At 43.6% G+C, this 15,674-nt stretch overlaps 1 protein-coding gene across 1 annotated transcript in view; it reads left to right on the top strand.

Annotated features, from left to right (window-relative positions):
- LOC140458487 (semaphorin-7A-like) overlaps positions 1-9,361 on the top strand; it is a 44,115-nt gene extending 34,754 nt beyond the window's left edge. The window contains exons 9-14 of the mRNA XM_072553152.1: positions 1,328-1,436; positions 3,037-3,232; positions 4,485-4,600; positions 4,712-4,872; positions 5,954-6,009; positions 8,106-9,361. Coding sequence (XP_072409253.1) covers positions 1,328-1,436; positions 3,037-3,232; positions 4,485-4,600; positions 4,712-4,872; positions 5,954-6,009; positions 8,106-8,452 — 985 coding nt within the window. The 3' untranslated portion in view covers positions 8,453-9,361. The remainder of the gene's footprint in view (positions 1-1,327; positions 1,437-3,036; positions 3,233-4,484; positions 4,601-4,711; positions 4,873-5,953; positions 6,010-8,105) is intronic.
- The last annotated feature ends 6,313 nt before the right edge of the window (positions 9,362-15,674 follow it).

Raw genomic sequence — 15,674 nt, 5'->3', positions numbered from 1 at the left:
ATACATACACACAGACACACAAACACACAAACACACAAACACACACATACACAAACAAACACACATGCACACACACAAACACACAGACACACATACACGCACACACATGCACACACAGACACACATGCACACAGACACACACAAGCAAGCACACAGACACACACGCACACACAGACACACACATGCACACACAGACACACACACGCAAACAAACACACACATATACACACATACACACACGCACGTGCACACATATACACACACAAACACACGCACATATACACAAGCACACACAAACACACACACACATACACACACATGCAAAACACGCGCACACCCATACACAAACACAAACACAAACACACACACACAAACACAAACACACACGCAAATGCAAAAACACACAAACACACACACATAACAGATTCCACTTTTGGGACAAGATGTCCTTAGAATCCAGTTGAGCGAGATGCCACTCAAGGTGGGATGTGTGTCAGTGAGTTGTGGTCAAAGCAACTGAAGCCAGGGAGATTACTCCATCTGGCAGCTCCTACCAGGTCACACAGTGTGGGCCTCATTACAAGGTTAAAGGGACACAGTCTCTTTGAGAAAACTGTCTTAGAAGCATTTGGAAACGGGAAAGAGGTTATGATAAAATCTCAACACTCCCTGTGTAGCCACCTCAGGATTGATGCTGTAGTGTGGGCAGAGAGAGAGGGTGGGGGTTACAGTTGTTTGTGGTGGCCAGTACATGGAGCCAGCACTGGGAGAGTCTGTCAGAGTGAAGTATCAGTCAGGCTCCCACTGTCCAAGGAGCGGTCTTTAATTTCCATCAGATTCCAATCCTGCTCTCAAATCCAATGCAGCTTCAGTGATGAGAAGTTCAAAACTTTGGAAGCAGTTTTGAAAATCTTCCATTTGGATGGGGAACATTTTATCTAAAAGTAAGCAGGAAATCGGCATTAAAAACAAAATATTGCAGATGTTAGAAATCTGAGTAACACCAGAAATTGCTGGAGAAACTCAGCAGGTCAGGCAGCATTTGTGGAGAGAGAAACAGAGTCAACGTTCCGAGTCCAATAGACTCTTCTTCCAAACACTGAAGACTTTTCCAAAGAAGTGTCACTTTGGACTCGAAATGTTGACTCTGTTTCTCTCTGTACAACAGCTGCCAGACCTGCTGAGTTTCTCCAGCACTTCCCGTTTCTATTTCAGGAAAACCAAGGTCTGGATTTCCACTTTTCTGGTCTTGCATGATAAGTCAGTACAAACTGTTTTATTTCCCTTTCTCACTGAACCTTTCACTCAATAATCTGTCTGTGTTTAGGAACGGGTCAGCAATCTGCACATACTCCATGGAGGACATTAATAATGTGTTCAATACTTCCACGTTTAAAGGATTCACTGAATCTATTCCTGACCCAAGACCTGGGACGGTAAGAAGCTGCTGATTCTTGTTCACTTGGGCACTGGTTTGACCAGATCCAGAAAACGACTGAAATACTTCAGTCTAATTAATGATTTAATTATTATGTGAGGATAGAAGAGTTGGATTTTCTATGGCTTTATTAAATGAGGTATTCAGGCATGGGATTTACACAGGGACAGTGAACACAGTGTGTAAACTTTCAGATAAAGCAGTCTCGGAGGGTGGCGGAGTTCTGTGTCAATTTGAAGTCATCATTTTGTACTTCGTTGATTCTGTTTGAAAATTTATTGTGAAGAAACAAAACCTGCAGCAGTTTGAACAGCAGAGTTGTATGCAGTTTGAGGAACATTACCAGCTGAGGAACTGGGCGATGCTGAACTGAGGCACCCACAATGGCACTCCTGGTGGGAACGTGTCATTGTGAGGTGGACCTTGTTTACGTAGGTCGATCGCATTATAAATGTTCACAGAAGAATCCATAATGGGACGACTGGCATTCAAGTGTGAGATGAGCATACATGGTTTAGTGGCACTTTCTGGCTGTAGTTAACTGGGCAGTATCTCAAAATGGATTGAAGGCAGAGTTAAATGGAATTTATCCCCCAATTAAACTGACTACAATACATTGCTGACAATGTCTACATCAAAGACTGGTCTGTTGCAGCACACACAGTACAAATACCTCACTTTGAGAAATAGCTCTCAGTTAAATCTGATATCCCAGAATTTACTGATGTAACAGGTCCTGGATACTGACCAAGACGGTGTGTTCAATACCGCAGGTCAGATGTTTGATTCTTCTGTTCCATCACTGACTTTAGAGGGTGAAGTTCAGTGTAAATTACTGCACCATTCAATCTCCACGTTACTGAACTGATCAAATCCAATCAAATACAATCCTTTCCTGATTACTTTTCTTCTAAATTTGGTTGACGCTGTGTCTAGGTGTCAAGTTTCTCCTTGTTTTTCTCTTTGCTGATTGGTTGAATCGGTGATTTGTCGACATCTCATTGTTCACCAGTCAATTTACAGAAAATCTTATTCTCCTTGATTTCAATTCCTTTTCCCTACCATTTTCACGTTTTAGTTTCTCCCAGGACAGATCAATCCAAATGAGTTGTTGGCCAAAAAAACAATATCTTAGAGCAAAAGTGCTCAAGCTGTGGGTCATGACCCCTACTGTGATCATGTGCTGAGCAATGGGGGTCCCAAGCTCCAAGGTACAATGGTACGATGGCTGTGGAATAGGGACTGAGATGGGATAGTCCTGTATTCATCTCTGACTCCAATCCTGTCTCCAGTAGAATAATGGGACATTATTTTACCAAAACCTTTGCTCCTTTGAAAGTCATAACTTGTTTTAGTTTTGTCTGTGCCCCTTTGGACTCTGTCACTCCCCACAAATCCCTTGTTTTCACTCTGGGGTCACCCAATTGTCATGTGTGAATTTAGGGTCAGAGTGTGAACAAAGTCAGGATTCAGTAGCTTCGAATGCAAGGCACTGTCTGGTCCCTCAGCTAGAAGAGGAGATCATTTGTCGAGGGAATCCAAAGTGTGTCTCGTCACAAGATAACTTACAGCCTTCTATTCTTCTCACATTGTTGCAGTGTGGGAGTAACACTCAAAGTCTGGAAAGTAAAGTACTGAGAATGGTGGAACACCATCCTGAAATGGAGAGTCCAATCCATCCCATCGGAAAAAGTCCCCTCGTCATCAAGGATGAGGATCATTTCAAGAAAATCGTCGTGGATTCCGTTGTTGGCTTCAATGGAACAGTGTTCTATGTCCTTTTCCTGGCCATGGGTAAGCCTTCCCACCAAACAGTTTGTATAGATGAGAAGATACCTGATTTTACCACTTGTAAATAACTTGATACTTGACATATTAATTCTCCTCTGTGCGAAGGTAAAGCATAATGGGACTCCCCACAGAATTACACAGTGCAGACAGAAGCCATTCTGTCCCTCTCCTCCAATTTACCCCACTTATTTACTATCGCCAGACAACCTTTATCTTCATGCACTTCATGCACTAATCCAATTCTCATTTCAATATGTCACATTGAATCTACTTCCAACACCCATGGGTGTTTTTGACTGCGGGATAACATTTCAGATACTTCTATGAGTGAAGCTGTGAAGAGGCAGGGTCTCCTGGTTTGGTTCTGTGTCTCAGTGGCACGTGCCCTTGCAAATTGAGACAAAATGCTGGAGGAAGTTACAAATAAGCAGAGCCTGATACCCCTCCACTAGAATAATGATCCAAAGCTAATGTCCAGAATGCATCAGGATTTGACAGGAATTTGCTTTGTGGCCTTATGTGAATATGGATTTGATTAAATATAAAGAGAAAGCAATTCTCTTCTGATGCAAATCAACCCACAACCCAGTTAAATGACAGAATGAACTTCATGGGACGAATGGCCTCACATTTTGTTTCTAGGTAAAAACACTGACTGCAGATGCTGGAAACCAGATTCTGGATTAGTGGCGCTGGAAAAGCACAGCAGTTCAGGCAGCATCCGAGGTGCAGTAAAATCGACGTATTCCTGATGAAGGGCTTTTGCCCGAAACGTCGATTTTCCTGCTCCTCGGATGCTGCCTGACCTGCTGTGCTTTTCCAGGACCACTAATCCAGAATCACATTTTGTTTCTAGTTTTGTCAGTCAATAGAAGACTTCTGTTGCTTGTCAAATGTAAAATGTTACATTTGGTGCAAAGTTAAGCCAAGGCCCCAAGTGGCCCAGGGCGAGTTAAAGACCCCACGGCAGTGTTTGGGAGAAGAACACCACAGTTCTTCTGATGTTTTTGCCAATCTTTGATTCTTTCTCATCAAAGCGATTCTCAGGAAACGATCACCATTGGCTCCATTGAGATCATGTGACTTAGTTTTTCATATTAAACGTCTATTTTATGAATAGCAAAGGCCCAGTTTCTCACGCTGGGGCTTTTGACCATCCTAGAGATTGCCGCAGACAGATGTCTAATCATGAGGAATGTGAATTCACCGGGTTTTGACATTATTGAAACGCTGAATCTCTCTTTTCTCCCCACAGGAGATGGCAAAATCCAGAAGGTTCTGGAAATCGGACAGTCAGTCTTCACCATTTCAGAACTTACGATTCTAAAGGAGCCAGGACCAATCTCATCAATGTCCCTGGACTCTGAAGCTGTAAGTACAAAGGTCAAGGGGTCATCCACCTGACCTAAAAATGAAAGGCAGTAGCAGGAATCCTTTAAGAAAAAAAGGCAGTGAAATTAATATTTTTACTTGTCTTTCTAGAAACTTCTGTACATTACCACTGCTAAAGAGGTGGTTCGGATCCCACTGAGGCAGTGTGAAAAATATAATGAAAGCTGTGAAAGCTGCGTTATGGCCAGGGACCCCTACTGTGCTTGGGATGCCAGAGAGAAGAATTGTGTCCCTGTCACATCTCACTCCAGGTACGTATGGGGAACCATTTTCCATATTTCAAACCCCTGTTCTTAATTTTTCCAAAGCCCCATCTTCTGCTCTCCCAAGGGAAACTAATCGAGGCTGACAGTTCAGTGTAGCCCTCAGGCCCTCGGGGTTACCTCCATTATGGCGTGACCTTAAACTGAACTCCTTTCTGCCTCCTCAGGGGGATGCAGAAGATCCTGTGACATTGTTTTGATGACACATGGGATGTGGGTCTCTCCCATCGCCAATACTTACCCCTCAGACAAAGTCACTGAAGTCAGCTTACCACCTCGACATTTCACTGCTGCTGGTGGGAGCTTGCTGTGCACTTCCTACATTAGGAAGATGACAACACTTTCAAAAGTACTTCACTGGCTACAAAGTGGTTTGGGATGTTTTGAAGTTGTCCCTAAAGACAGGACTTTCTTTCAGCATTATCAGCATGTGTAGTTGCACACAATTCCACCAGTGACTCACTGAGGAAGTCTATTCTTGCTCACATGACCGGGCACTGAAGGGGTCACTTGTAACCTAGGGAGCATGTTCCTATTAGTGCAATGCCCATTACAGTTTCCAGTGCAATGCCCACTACAGTGCCCAGTACAATGGCCGTTACAATGCCCAATACAATGATCACTACAGCGCACAGTGCAATACCTTTTACACATCCTTTAGAACGCCAGTTACCCAGTAGCACCCATGTTACCTAGTGTAGTGTCCATTGTTTATTTGAATCCCCATTACCCAGTACAATTCCCATTAAACGGCACCAATCTGGGTTTGAGAGTGCACTGGAAGCCAGTGGAGATCACTGGGCACTGGAACGATCGGTGAAAAGTACTCCGAGTCAGGACATGGGCAGCAGAATCTCCCTCGTCCCGAAAATATTTTGTAAACCAAGGCATGTAAGAGGCAACCGGAAAAGCACTGATTTTCTTTTGAAATGAAGGCTAACGGTGCCCTGCTGATAATCTACCCTTTGGGATGTGAAGGCTGTGAAAGCATTAATGTCCTGTGACTAACCTCACAGAGGGGAGAACTGTAGCACCCAGACTTACCTCAGCATTGTATTTATTTTCACAGCTACCTTATCCAAGACCCTGAAAATGGTGATCTCAAGAAATGTCCTTCAGAAAGAGGTGAGATTCCGCTGAGAGAGAGTACAGCGATTCTCGCTCTTATTGATCTGGCCACAGAATCAGTGCCTCAGTTCATTTCAAAGTTATCGCTCACAACAGCACAGCAGTGATGAAGGTCACTTGTTACAATGAGTGGATGATTTCACTGAGCAGCTCAATCACAAGAGACACAAAATAATCAGAAACGTTTCTGACTAAAACTGCAACAGCTTCCAAAAGATATTGTAATCACATCTTGCTTTAACATTCCAAACTGTTACATTTTTGTTTCAAAGGTATCAAGAGGCACCCAACTTTCTGTCCTTTTTAAATATCTGGAGGCCTCACCTGTGACAAAACTGGGATTGAAATTCACCTGGGGAAGGGAGAATGAAAACATTAACTGCTTTTGCCTGAATTTCAAATCTTTCCCCACTTGGTGAAACATTATAGAATCATCGAATCCCTACAGTGTGGAAACAGGCCGTTCAGCTTAACAAGTCCTCACTGACCCTTCGAAGAGTCTCCCACCAAACCCATTTCCCATTACTCTACATTTACCCCTTGACTAGTGCACCCAGCCTACACATCCCTGAACAATTTCCCATGGCCAATCCTCCTGACCTGCACAATTTTGGACTGTGGGAGGAAACCAGAGCACCCGGAGGAAACCCACACAGACACGGGGAGAATGTGCAAACTCCACACAGACAGTCACCCGAGGCTGGAATCAAACCCAGGTCCCTGGCGCTGTGAGGCAGCAGTGCTAACCACTGAGCTATTGTGCCACCCCAAACATTTCAATGCTTTCTTGGAGCTTCAATCTTGATGTTTTTCTTTGAAGTGAAATGGTGTTCATCAGGATTACAACCATTGACACTGATAATGGAACATGTATCCTGTCTGTTTGCCTTCTTGTATTATTTACTCTTGGGATGTGAGCATGTTGGACAGGTGAACATTTATTACCCCTTGGTGTCTGTTGGTGAGCTGCCATCTTGAGCCATTGTAGTCCTTGAGGTAGATACCTCACAGTGCTGTTAGGGAGGGAGCTCCAGGATTCTGACCCAGCAACAGTGAGGGAATTCTGATGTATTTCCGAGACAGAACATTGAGCAACTTGGAGAGGAACTTGCAAAGTGGTCTTCCCACGTGTCTGTTCCCTCGCCCTTGCGGGTGGTAGAGTTCACGGGTTTGGAAGGTGCTGTCTAAGGAGTCTTGTTGAGTTGCTGCAGTGCATCTTGTCGCTGGTACACCCTGCTGCCCCTATAGGTCAGTGATCTACCCATTACTGATCAAACCATCGTGCTGGCTGCATTGTCCTGATGCTGCACTGAATATTCCATTCCCAACACTGTGACATTCCCATTCCCACTGGGGAACAATCCCGATCAGCCTAGCTCCAGTTTGTTGCTGCTAATTCACACAGGTTTAACCAGCCAGATACTGTTCCCTCCATCCCCAACACCAACATATCCCCCTCTCCCCCTCCACCACGTTGGTCTGTGGGAAACAGTGTAAATAAATCATGCAGCTCCAGCCCTTCACAGAAGCCCACCCCCCCAGTTACAATCCCCTCCGAAGTAGGGTTCAATTTCACATTTCTATCTGGTGGGGGACCTACGTGACTGGGTGGAAGTTCAATTTGTCACCTTTCCTGAATGTTACTGTCCACTGAAGGAGCAGATTTCTATCGGTGACCTCAAGGACTCCGTCAGTGACAGGTTCAGTCAAATTAGTTTCCGCTCACCCTCACCCCCAGCAGCATGTGCAGCTCAGTTTGCACAGAGACTTGACGGCATATGGGATGTTTTACAAATGGTGACTGAAGCAAAGGTCATTGCAGTTTGAAGCTGAGGAACATTCTGAGCCCAGGGCACAGTGCGGGGTCAGTGGGATCAGTCTGGATTGTTCTGTCAAAGAGCATGAACCAGTCAAGGGTAGAGGGGGCAGATCCTTTGGTGATCTGAATGTTTATGGCTCTTTGAAGTGTCTAACTGAACTGAAATGAAGGCAAGAAGTCCTGAAATATGTCAGACCTGTCCTCATACCTGACAATGTTTGAAGGCGGCTTTAACAAGATGGAGCACTAATGGTTCTGTTTTTCTTTTTCCTAGTTGCGTTTTACCGTTCCTCAAAAAGAGAAAATCCTGCTCTTGTCCTGGAGGGCCATGGCTCAGTTTACCTTTCGTGCCCTAAGCAATCCCATCATGCACATTACTCATGGAAGATGCAAGACCAGACAATGGACTGTTCTTCAAATGAAGATGAATGCCTTTTCTTCATAAGCAACCTTGCAGAACATGGAGGTAGCTCATACCAATGTGTTTCAAATGAAAGGGGACATGAACAGTTTCACACGTCGTATTTGATTAAGGACAGTGGGTCTTTGATGTACTTGACCAGATACAGTATTGCTGTCTATTGTATTTTCATGACCACTGTGGCTCTGCTTTTGCACTGAGTTTGAGCAATGACTCTCTCTCTTGTCCTCTTGTCGCCGAGATTGGAAACAACTTGTCAGTGCTTCGAGTCTGTATTGCTGCTGGGATATATTGAGGGTAAACTCACTGAAATATTCTGAATAGCCCTACCTCAATGGCCAAGTGACATGTCAAAGGAAAGTCGAAGGTCTGTATCCATGTGGGAATTGCAATTTAATCTTTGGAACCTCTCTCAATAGAACATTAGGTTCTTATAAAGAGCAAATCTATAACCATTTACAAATTTACAGCTCTGCTCTTCAGAGGGCAGATTTATTCCAAATCTTCATTCCTGTTGTGTTATTGGCTCCTTCAGGAGAAATCAGGTCAGTGATTGTTCAGGCTTCTTTCAATTGGTTCAGGCTTCTTTCAATTTGTGAGAGAGAGGTTTGTTCTTGGAACTCACCTCCCCTTATCCAGCAAGTCCCAGTTCCACGTCACTCTTTTGATGCATGCTCTCTGCTTGCTCAGAATCACACATCATAGATAAACATCAAAAGAGGTTAAATTCTATTTATTAATCCCTAGGATCTTTTAGTGTTTGCTAATCCTGCTGAGAAGTCAGAGGATAGGCAGTGTGAATGTGCAATGTTGGATTCAGTACCACAAATGCTGTCCAAAAGAAGTCCGATCAGACACAAAACATTAACTTTGCTTCTCTCTCTGCATGGATACTGACATAGCTGCTGAATATTTCCAGACTTTGGAGGGGTTGACAGGAGAGATTTTGAGAAGATGTTTCCACTAAGGGGGGAGTCTCAATCTAGGAGACATCATTACAGAATAAGGGACACACATGTAAAACTGTGATCTGCCTGTATCGCTCACAGGGCAAAGCTTTTCACTGTGCCTCGGTACATGTGACAATAAATTCAACTCAATTCAATTCAAACTGTTGCAAAGGAACACAGGGTGGCTCAGTGGTTAGCACTGCTGCCTCACAAAGTCAGGGACCCATGTTTGGTGTGTAAGGACACCCAGGTATTGTTGCATCTCCCCCTTACCCATCATCACTCAGATAATAATTTACCTTCCTGTTTTTAACTCCTCATGGATAACTTTACACTCATCCATATTACACTACATCTTCCATTCGAATCTTCTCAGTGTGAAGCCCAAATACCATTTGCTTTCTTCACCATCTGCTGCACCCTGCAAGCTTACTGGTATCATCTTAAATACCCTGACTAAACTGCCCTCCGTGTAATTTCTTATTCCTGGGAGAAAGTGAGGGCCACAGATGCTGGAGACGGGAGTCAAAAGGTGCGGCGCTGGAAAAGCACAGCTGGTCAAGGCAGCATCTGAGGAGCAGGAGAATCAATGTTTCGAGTGTCGACTCTCCTGCTCCTCAGATGCTGTCTTGACCGGCTGTGCTTTTCCAGCGCCGCACCTTTTGACTCTGTCACTTATCCTGATCATTTTATCCGTTTAGTCAGGAATATTGTTCTGTGAGCTCTCTACCGTCCGAAGGGCTTGTGTTTAAGGAAATATTATTTCTGTCGTTGAAGGAGTGAATCATCAGAGAGACCAAATGTAAACTGCAAACAAGGGAAAGTTTGGACAGTGAGGCCTTCTTAATGATTCATTGATGCTCAGAAGGCTATTTCTGACCCAGGACGACCAAAATAGCTTTCAAAAAGACAAGTGAGCAAACAGAGATAGAGAGTTAAGTGGATAGGTTGCCAGAAATGTGCAACTTCCCTCTTTTAAATAGCTGTCATATTGAACTGTATCAGGGAATCTCCCCTCCTGTCCTTCGGGACCCCATCACCAATTAAAATTCACTGTGAGATTCCCATTTTGCAAACCTCTTTCAAAATGAACTTGTAAAAATGAACGTCGGGAGGGCCCCCGAACCTATTATCCCTTTCAGCCATTAGTACTGGTTCCTTAAATGGTCTCTATTTGACCCAAGATCTTCCCACATCCTGTGATGCACCCACAATTCAATCGTTACTGCAGCTAAAGGAACGTGTGAGCATCATCTTTTTTTTGAGCTGGCTGGTTTTGGAAAATTTGGGAGAACTCACTGCAAGACAACAGAGACTGTGTAACAATACTGAAATGAGGTGGTATCCACATTGGAGTGACTGTTGGTAACCCAGTGCAGCAGCACAGGAGTTGCTGTGATGTTCCTATGACATCCTGAAACAGTCCAGTTTAAATCCCCCCCATTAAAAGTTGGCTCTGAGAACCACTCGTTCAAGAAGCTTGACATGGGAACAAAGATTCTCAGCCACATGAGCCCACGTCCCATTCTGCTATCACTCTGAGAAATACTGTGTCAGTGTGATTGTTAGGTTTGGTGCATAAGCTGGAAGTGAAACTTCAAGTGACTCGGTGGAGCCTGATTAGACTTGTGCAATGTGAGCTGTTTCTGGCTTTGTGTCTGGGTTGTGACCGAGTAAACAGATCACAAAGCTACGGGGCAGTCTGTCTTTGTGCAGTTCCCAGCATTAATCATGGCAGAGGCTCCCAAGTGCTTACAAAGATGGATTGTGATTTTGAGGTGACACCGAACCTTCTCGAGCTGAGTGGTAAGTGTTAGCCACCCACTGCCCATGACGACAGCGACGGGACTCAACCACAGCAATTGGATAAGAAGCCTCATTCTTGTGAACGTCCATTTCAACTTTACGCTTGAAACTTTGTGTGATTGAGTTCTTTGCTCACCTTATGAGAAACAACAGAGATTGCTTGGTATTGTAACCAATGTGCTTTTTGCAGAAACAAGCCATTCATATCCAGGCTGCAAGTACAGAGCTGAATGCAAGCTCAGTCATTTTAACCAGTGTCCTGGTTAACAAGGGCATCCATTGTCACTGAACTAATTAACTGCATCAACCCTATTTTACGAAATCAGCAGCAAAGCTGAAAGTCCTAGATCTTCTTTCATTTTGAGTCCATGCAACTGCAGGAGGGAAGGCAACATTTTAAAATTAGGGCTAGACTCATTTTACAACAACAACTTGCATTTGCACAGCCCCTTCAAGATAGCAATATAGCCCAAAATGCTTCACAGGAGTGTTATCAACTGCATTTTGTCACCAAACATAGAGCACAATCATCCATTTCCTTATTCACATTATTTTTGTCTCTTTCTGTATGACTTTGAAATCAAACTTAATTTTCTTAAAAAGAACTGATTTTAAATAATGTAAAATCAAGCTTATACATATTTATTTGTGTTGTCATGGTGTTTCTATTTATTTGACTGAATGAAGGATTTTAATGTTTCTTATTGAGGATTGCTCAAAAAAAGTCACATGTTATTGTAGCTTTTTGTCTTGCATTCATTTGGACAATTCAGGAGAATAGCAATGTATAGAGGAACATTTCCAAATTAAAGTCATAGCTCATGGAGACATACAGTACGGAAACAAACCCTTTGGTCCAACTCTTCCGTGCTGACCAGATATCCCAACCCAATCTAGTCCCATTTTCCAGCACTTGGTCCATATCCCTCCAAACCCTTCCTATTCATATACCCATCCAGATGCCTCTTAAATGTTGCAAATGTTGCAGCTCCTCTGTCAGCTCATTCCATACACGCACCACCCTCTGCATGAAAAGGTTACCCCTAAGGTCCCTTTTATATCTTTCCCATCTCACCCTAAACCTAGGCCCTCTAGTTCTGGACTCCCCCCACCCCAGAGATAAAGACTTTGTCTATTTACCCTATCCATGCCCCTCATCATTTTATAAACCTCTATAAGGTCACCCCTCAGCCTCTGATGCTCCAGGGAAAACAGCCCCAGCCTATTCAGCCTCTCCCTGTAGCTCAAACCCTCCAACCCTGGCAACATCCTTGTAGTCCATGTGCTTTGGCCTGTCCCTTCTCCATGAAAAGCTTCTGGGGTGTTTTAGCACCGGGTCAGGTTCCTACAACTGATTATCTGACACAGGCAGCGATATTGTATCATTACAGAAATTTACATGGCAGGGCAATTGTTGTAATTTTGGAATTTGCTATTCTTGTCTTAGTTTTGATAAACACAAGGCAAAAAGTTTTGAAAATGTTTCATTTTCTTTTACAATTCTGTGCCACCAAGCGATCAGAAAGCATGGTCGATAAGGAACTGTTCCACCAGATTATAGAGTTGCACATGTCATTGAGAGAAAAAACAGGGAATTGCAGAGCCCAGTTAACCCAGTCTGGTTGGGACATTACACCAGCATGTAAATGATTGAACTTTCTCAAATTTTGTTTTCATGGATCAGAAAGTGCCAGCGTGGATTTGTAAAGGATCCATCTTACTAAAGAAATAAGCGCAGGAGTAGGCCATTCAGCCCCTCAAACCTCTCTGCCATTCAAAATCACAGTTGATGCTCAATGTCCCTTTCTGAAGAGGTGACTACACTAGTGAACAGAGGTCATGAACACAAATTGCTGGAGAAACTCAACAGGCATGGCAGCCTCTGTGGAGAGAAAGCAGTATGAACATTGAGTCCAGTAACTCTTCTTCTGAATAATACTGAAGAAGGCTGACTGGGCTTGAAACATTAACTCTGCTTTCTCTCTCCATATAGACACTGCCTGACCTGCTGAGTTTCTCCAGCAATTTCTGCTTATGTTTGTTTCAGACCACCAGCATCTGCTGTTCTCTTTTTCTTTGTTTTGGTTGTCTGTCCATGTTGTTAATGTGGGCTTTCCAAAAAAACATTTGATAAGTCTCAATCAGCGATTCTGAAATTGGAAGCACATTGTTGGCTTGATCCCAAGACTGACTGAGGGGCAGGAGCCACAAAATTGAAAATCTGGTTGGCAGGATGACATTCAACACAGATCTTTACTGGGGTCTCAGGTTTGGAGTTTGAGATTAATTGATTGATTGATTCATGTTAATCAGTGATATTGTGGGACCAGTGGCAAAAGTTTGACCATGCTCTCAGCGAGTGGCAGGGTGCAGTCTTGGGAGTATCCTTGTCTTGTTATATTAAGTATAAGTTTTAGTTTGGCCAAGTTTACTAGCTTCTATGGTAAAATTTGCACGTAATTCCAGCTCATTCTTCATCCACTGAATTTCTAAGTGAGCTTGCGATTTGTGCTTTGAACAATGAGCCAATGGAACTACCATTTACACCGCAATGTCATTGTTTCAGGTTATCCAATCATGTCGAAAGTAAATCTCAAAGCTAAGTAATCCAACATCAACTGTTCTGATTTGCAACATGTGCTTCATTTAATATGTAGCATGCATCTTGGTGTATCTTCCATCTGTGAGCTTAATGAAACTAAAAATAAATTTACAACTGAGCCCTGGCTGCTTTTGAAGTCTTCCGTTCTGGAGAAGAGTCACGTTGGACTCGAAACATTGACTCTGTTTCCCTCTCCACAGATGCTGCCAGACCTGCTGAGTTTCTCCCGCAATTTTGGTTTCTCTTTCAGATTTCCAGCCCCCTGCAGCATCTTCCTTTCACTTGGTTGAGAAGTGAACTGTTTGTGACGAACTGCTTTGTCCCAGAAAAAAACATGCTTCAGCAAGAAAGACAGTTTTACAGCAAGTCAGGGAAGAATTTGGGACTCCTCCCTGGGTAATGCTGTCAGTCAGATGCTGGTGAGGGAAGTGGGTCAGACAATCAATCTGAAGGCAGGATAAACGTTGGCGAATATTTTGTTCCTTATTCGAGAGATCAGAGACAGAGTTGACATTCATTGCCCAACTCTAATTATGATGAGATTGTGGTGAGCTACCTTCTGGAGTATTACTCAGTGGTATATTCAGAGGCAGTTGTCAATGGGTCAAATTCCCAGAATTCCCTCCCTAAGGGCATTGTGGGTCACCCTACAGCACATGGACTGCAGCGGTTCAAGAAGGAAGCTCACCCCCATCTTCTCAAGGACAATGAGGGACAGGTAATAAATGCTCGCCAAGCCAGTGATGCCCATGTCCCACAAGTGAATCTAAAAGAAAACTAAGAGTGAACTGCTTGTGGCAGCCAGAGGAATGGACTGAGATTATGACCCCAGTGTTGGTCTTAACTCGAGAGTCCTTCCCCAACTGTGGTCCCCAGCACAGCAGCCTCATAACGCGCCCCCCCCCCCCCCCCCCCACAACCCAAACACAGCTGGGACCCTCTAGAGATCCAAGGACTGTTGTGTTGGCCCTGATTTAACCCCACCCTCCCTTCGTGTCTCAGGCCTTGGCTGTGGGACTGGAGTCACATGCAGGCCAGACTGAGGAAGGACACCAGATTTCCTTCCGTTAAGTGAATTAGTGAACCGAGTGGGATTTTACAACAAAAATAGATCCGTGATCACTGATGCCCAAGTTTTCTTTTGAATTAATGAATGGATCAACTTTTAAGTTCCCTCCCTGGCTCCTTTCTCAAACTCAAATGTCCTCATCATTAGCCCAGGTCATGAGATACCTGGTTTTGTAACTTAATCACCAAAATCCCTGTAGTGTGACCAATCCAAATTGAAAATGGATGTGGATTGGTCACTCTTCTAGCACAGTTCAGTATCCAATACAAGTGTAGTGAAGAGAAGAGACTCATTGTGAAGAGGCTCATTGATCCTCCAGTGTGGTCTTGATGTATGGGAAGGGACACCTTCACAGTCTAATATATTCTGAAGAACAATTTACTTACACTCAATGCATTCAACATCACACAACAATATCTAGCACACACAGTATACTTCCTGTGGCTCTGCATACAGAAACTGATGCCACCTGGAACCATAGAAACCTTCAGTACAGGGGAGGCCATTCAGCCCATTGTACACTGGGTCCCTCTTCCCTGCTTTTTTTCTATCACTCTACAATTTTATTCTCTCAATATTTCACTAGTTCCCTTTTGAAAACAATGATGGAATTTGCATCTGCCATCCTACCATGCCGTGGGTACCAGAGACTAATCAATTACAGTGTCTCTGCCATTTAGAAATTTGCCTTAAAGATGTGATCTCTGAATACTGATTGTTAGGGCTGCCCATGACTGAGCAGCTCAAAATGGCTGACGAAGTTCAGCTGACAGTAGCCTGCTTAATGAAGCCTGCATAGGCAGACCAATAGTAGAATATATAGCTGCAGATATTTATGCATAAGACATGGTTAAGAACATTTCACTCCGCGTTTAATTACTGAATCTCTCTAGTTATTTAGTTATTTCTTACTGTTGTGAAGTTGGATGGAGTAATTATGGATTGGGAGGCAGGAAGTTAGAATTTTACATTTGTAAAATTGTAAAATGTTAGGG

This window comes from Chiloscyllium punctatum, chromosome 33, assembly GCF_047496795.1.
Source record: "Chiloscyllium punctatum isolate Juve2018m chromosome 33, sChiPun1.3, whole genome shotgun sequence".
Lineage (NCBI taxonomy): Eukaryota > Metazoa > Chordata > Chondrichthyes > Orectolobiformes > Hemiscylliidae > Chiloscyllium > Chiloscyllium punctatum.
This window is presented reverse-complemented; position numbering and strand designations above follow the sequence as displayed.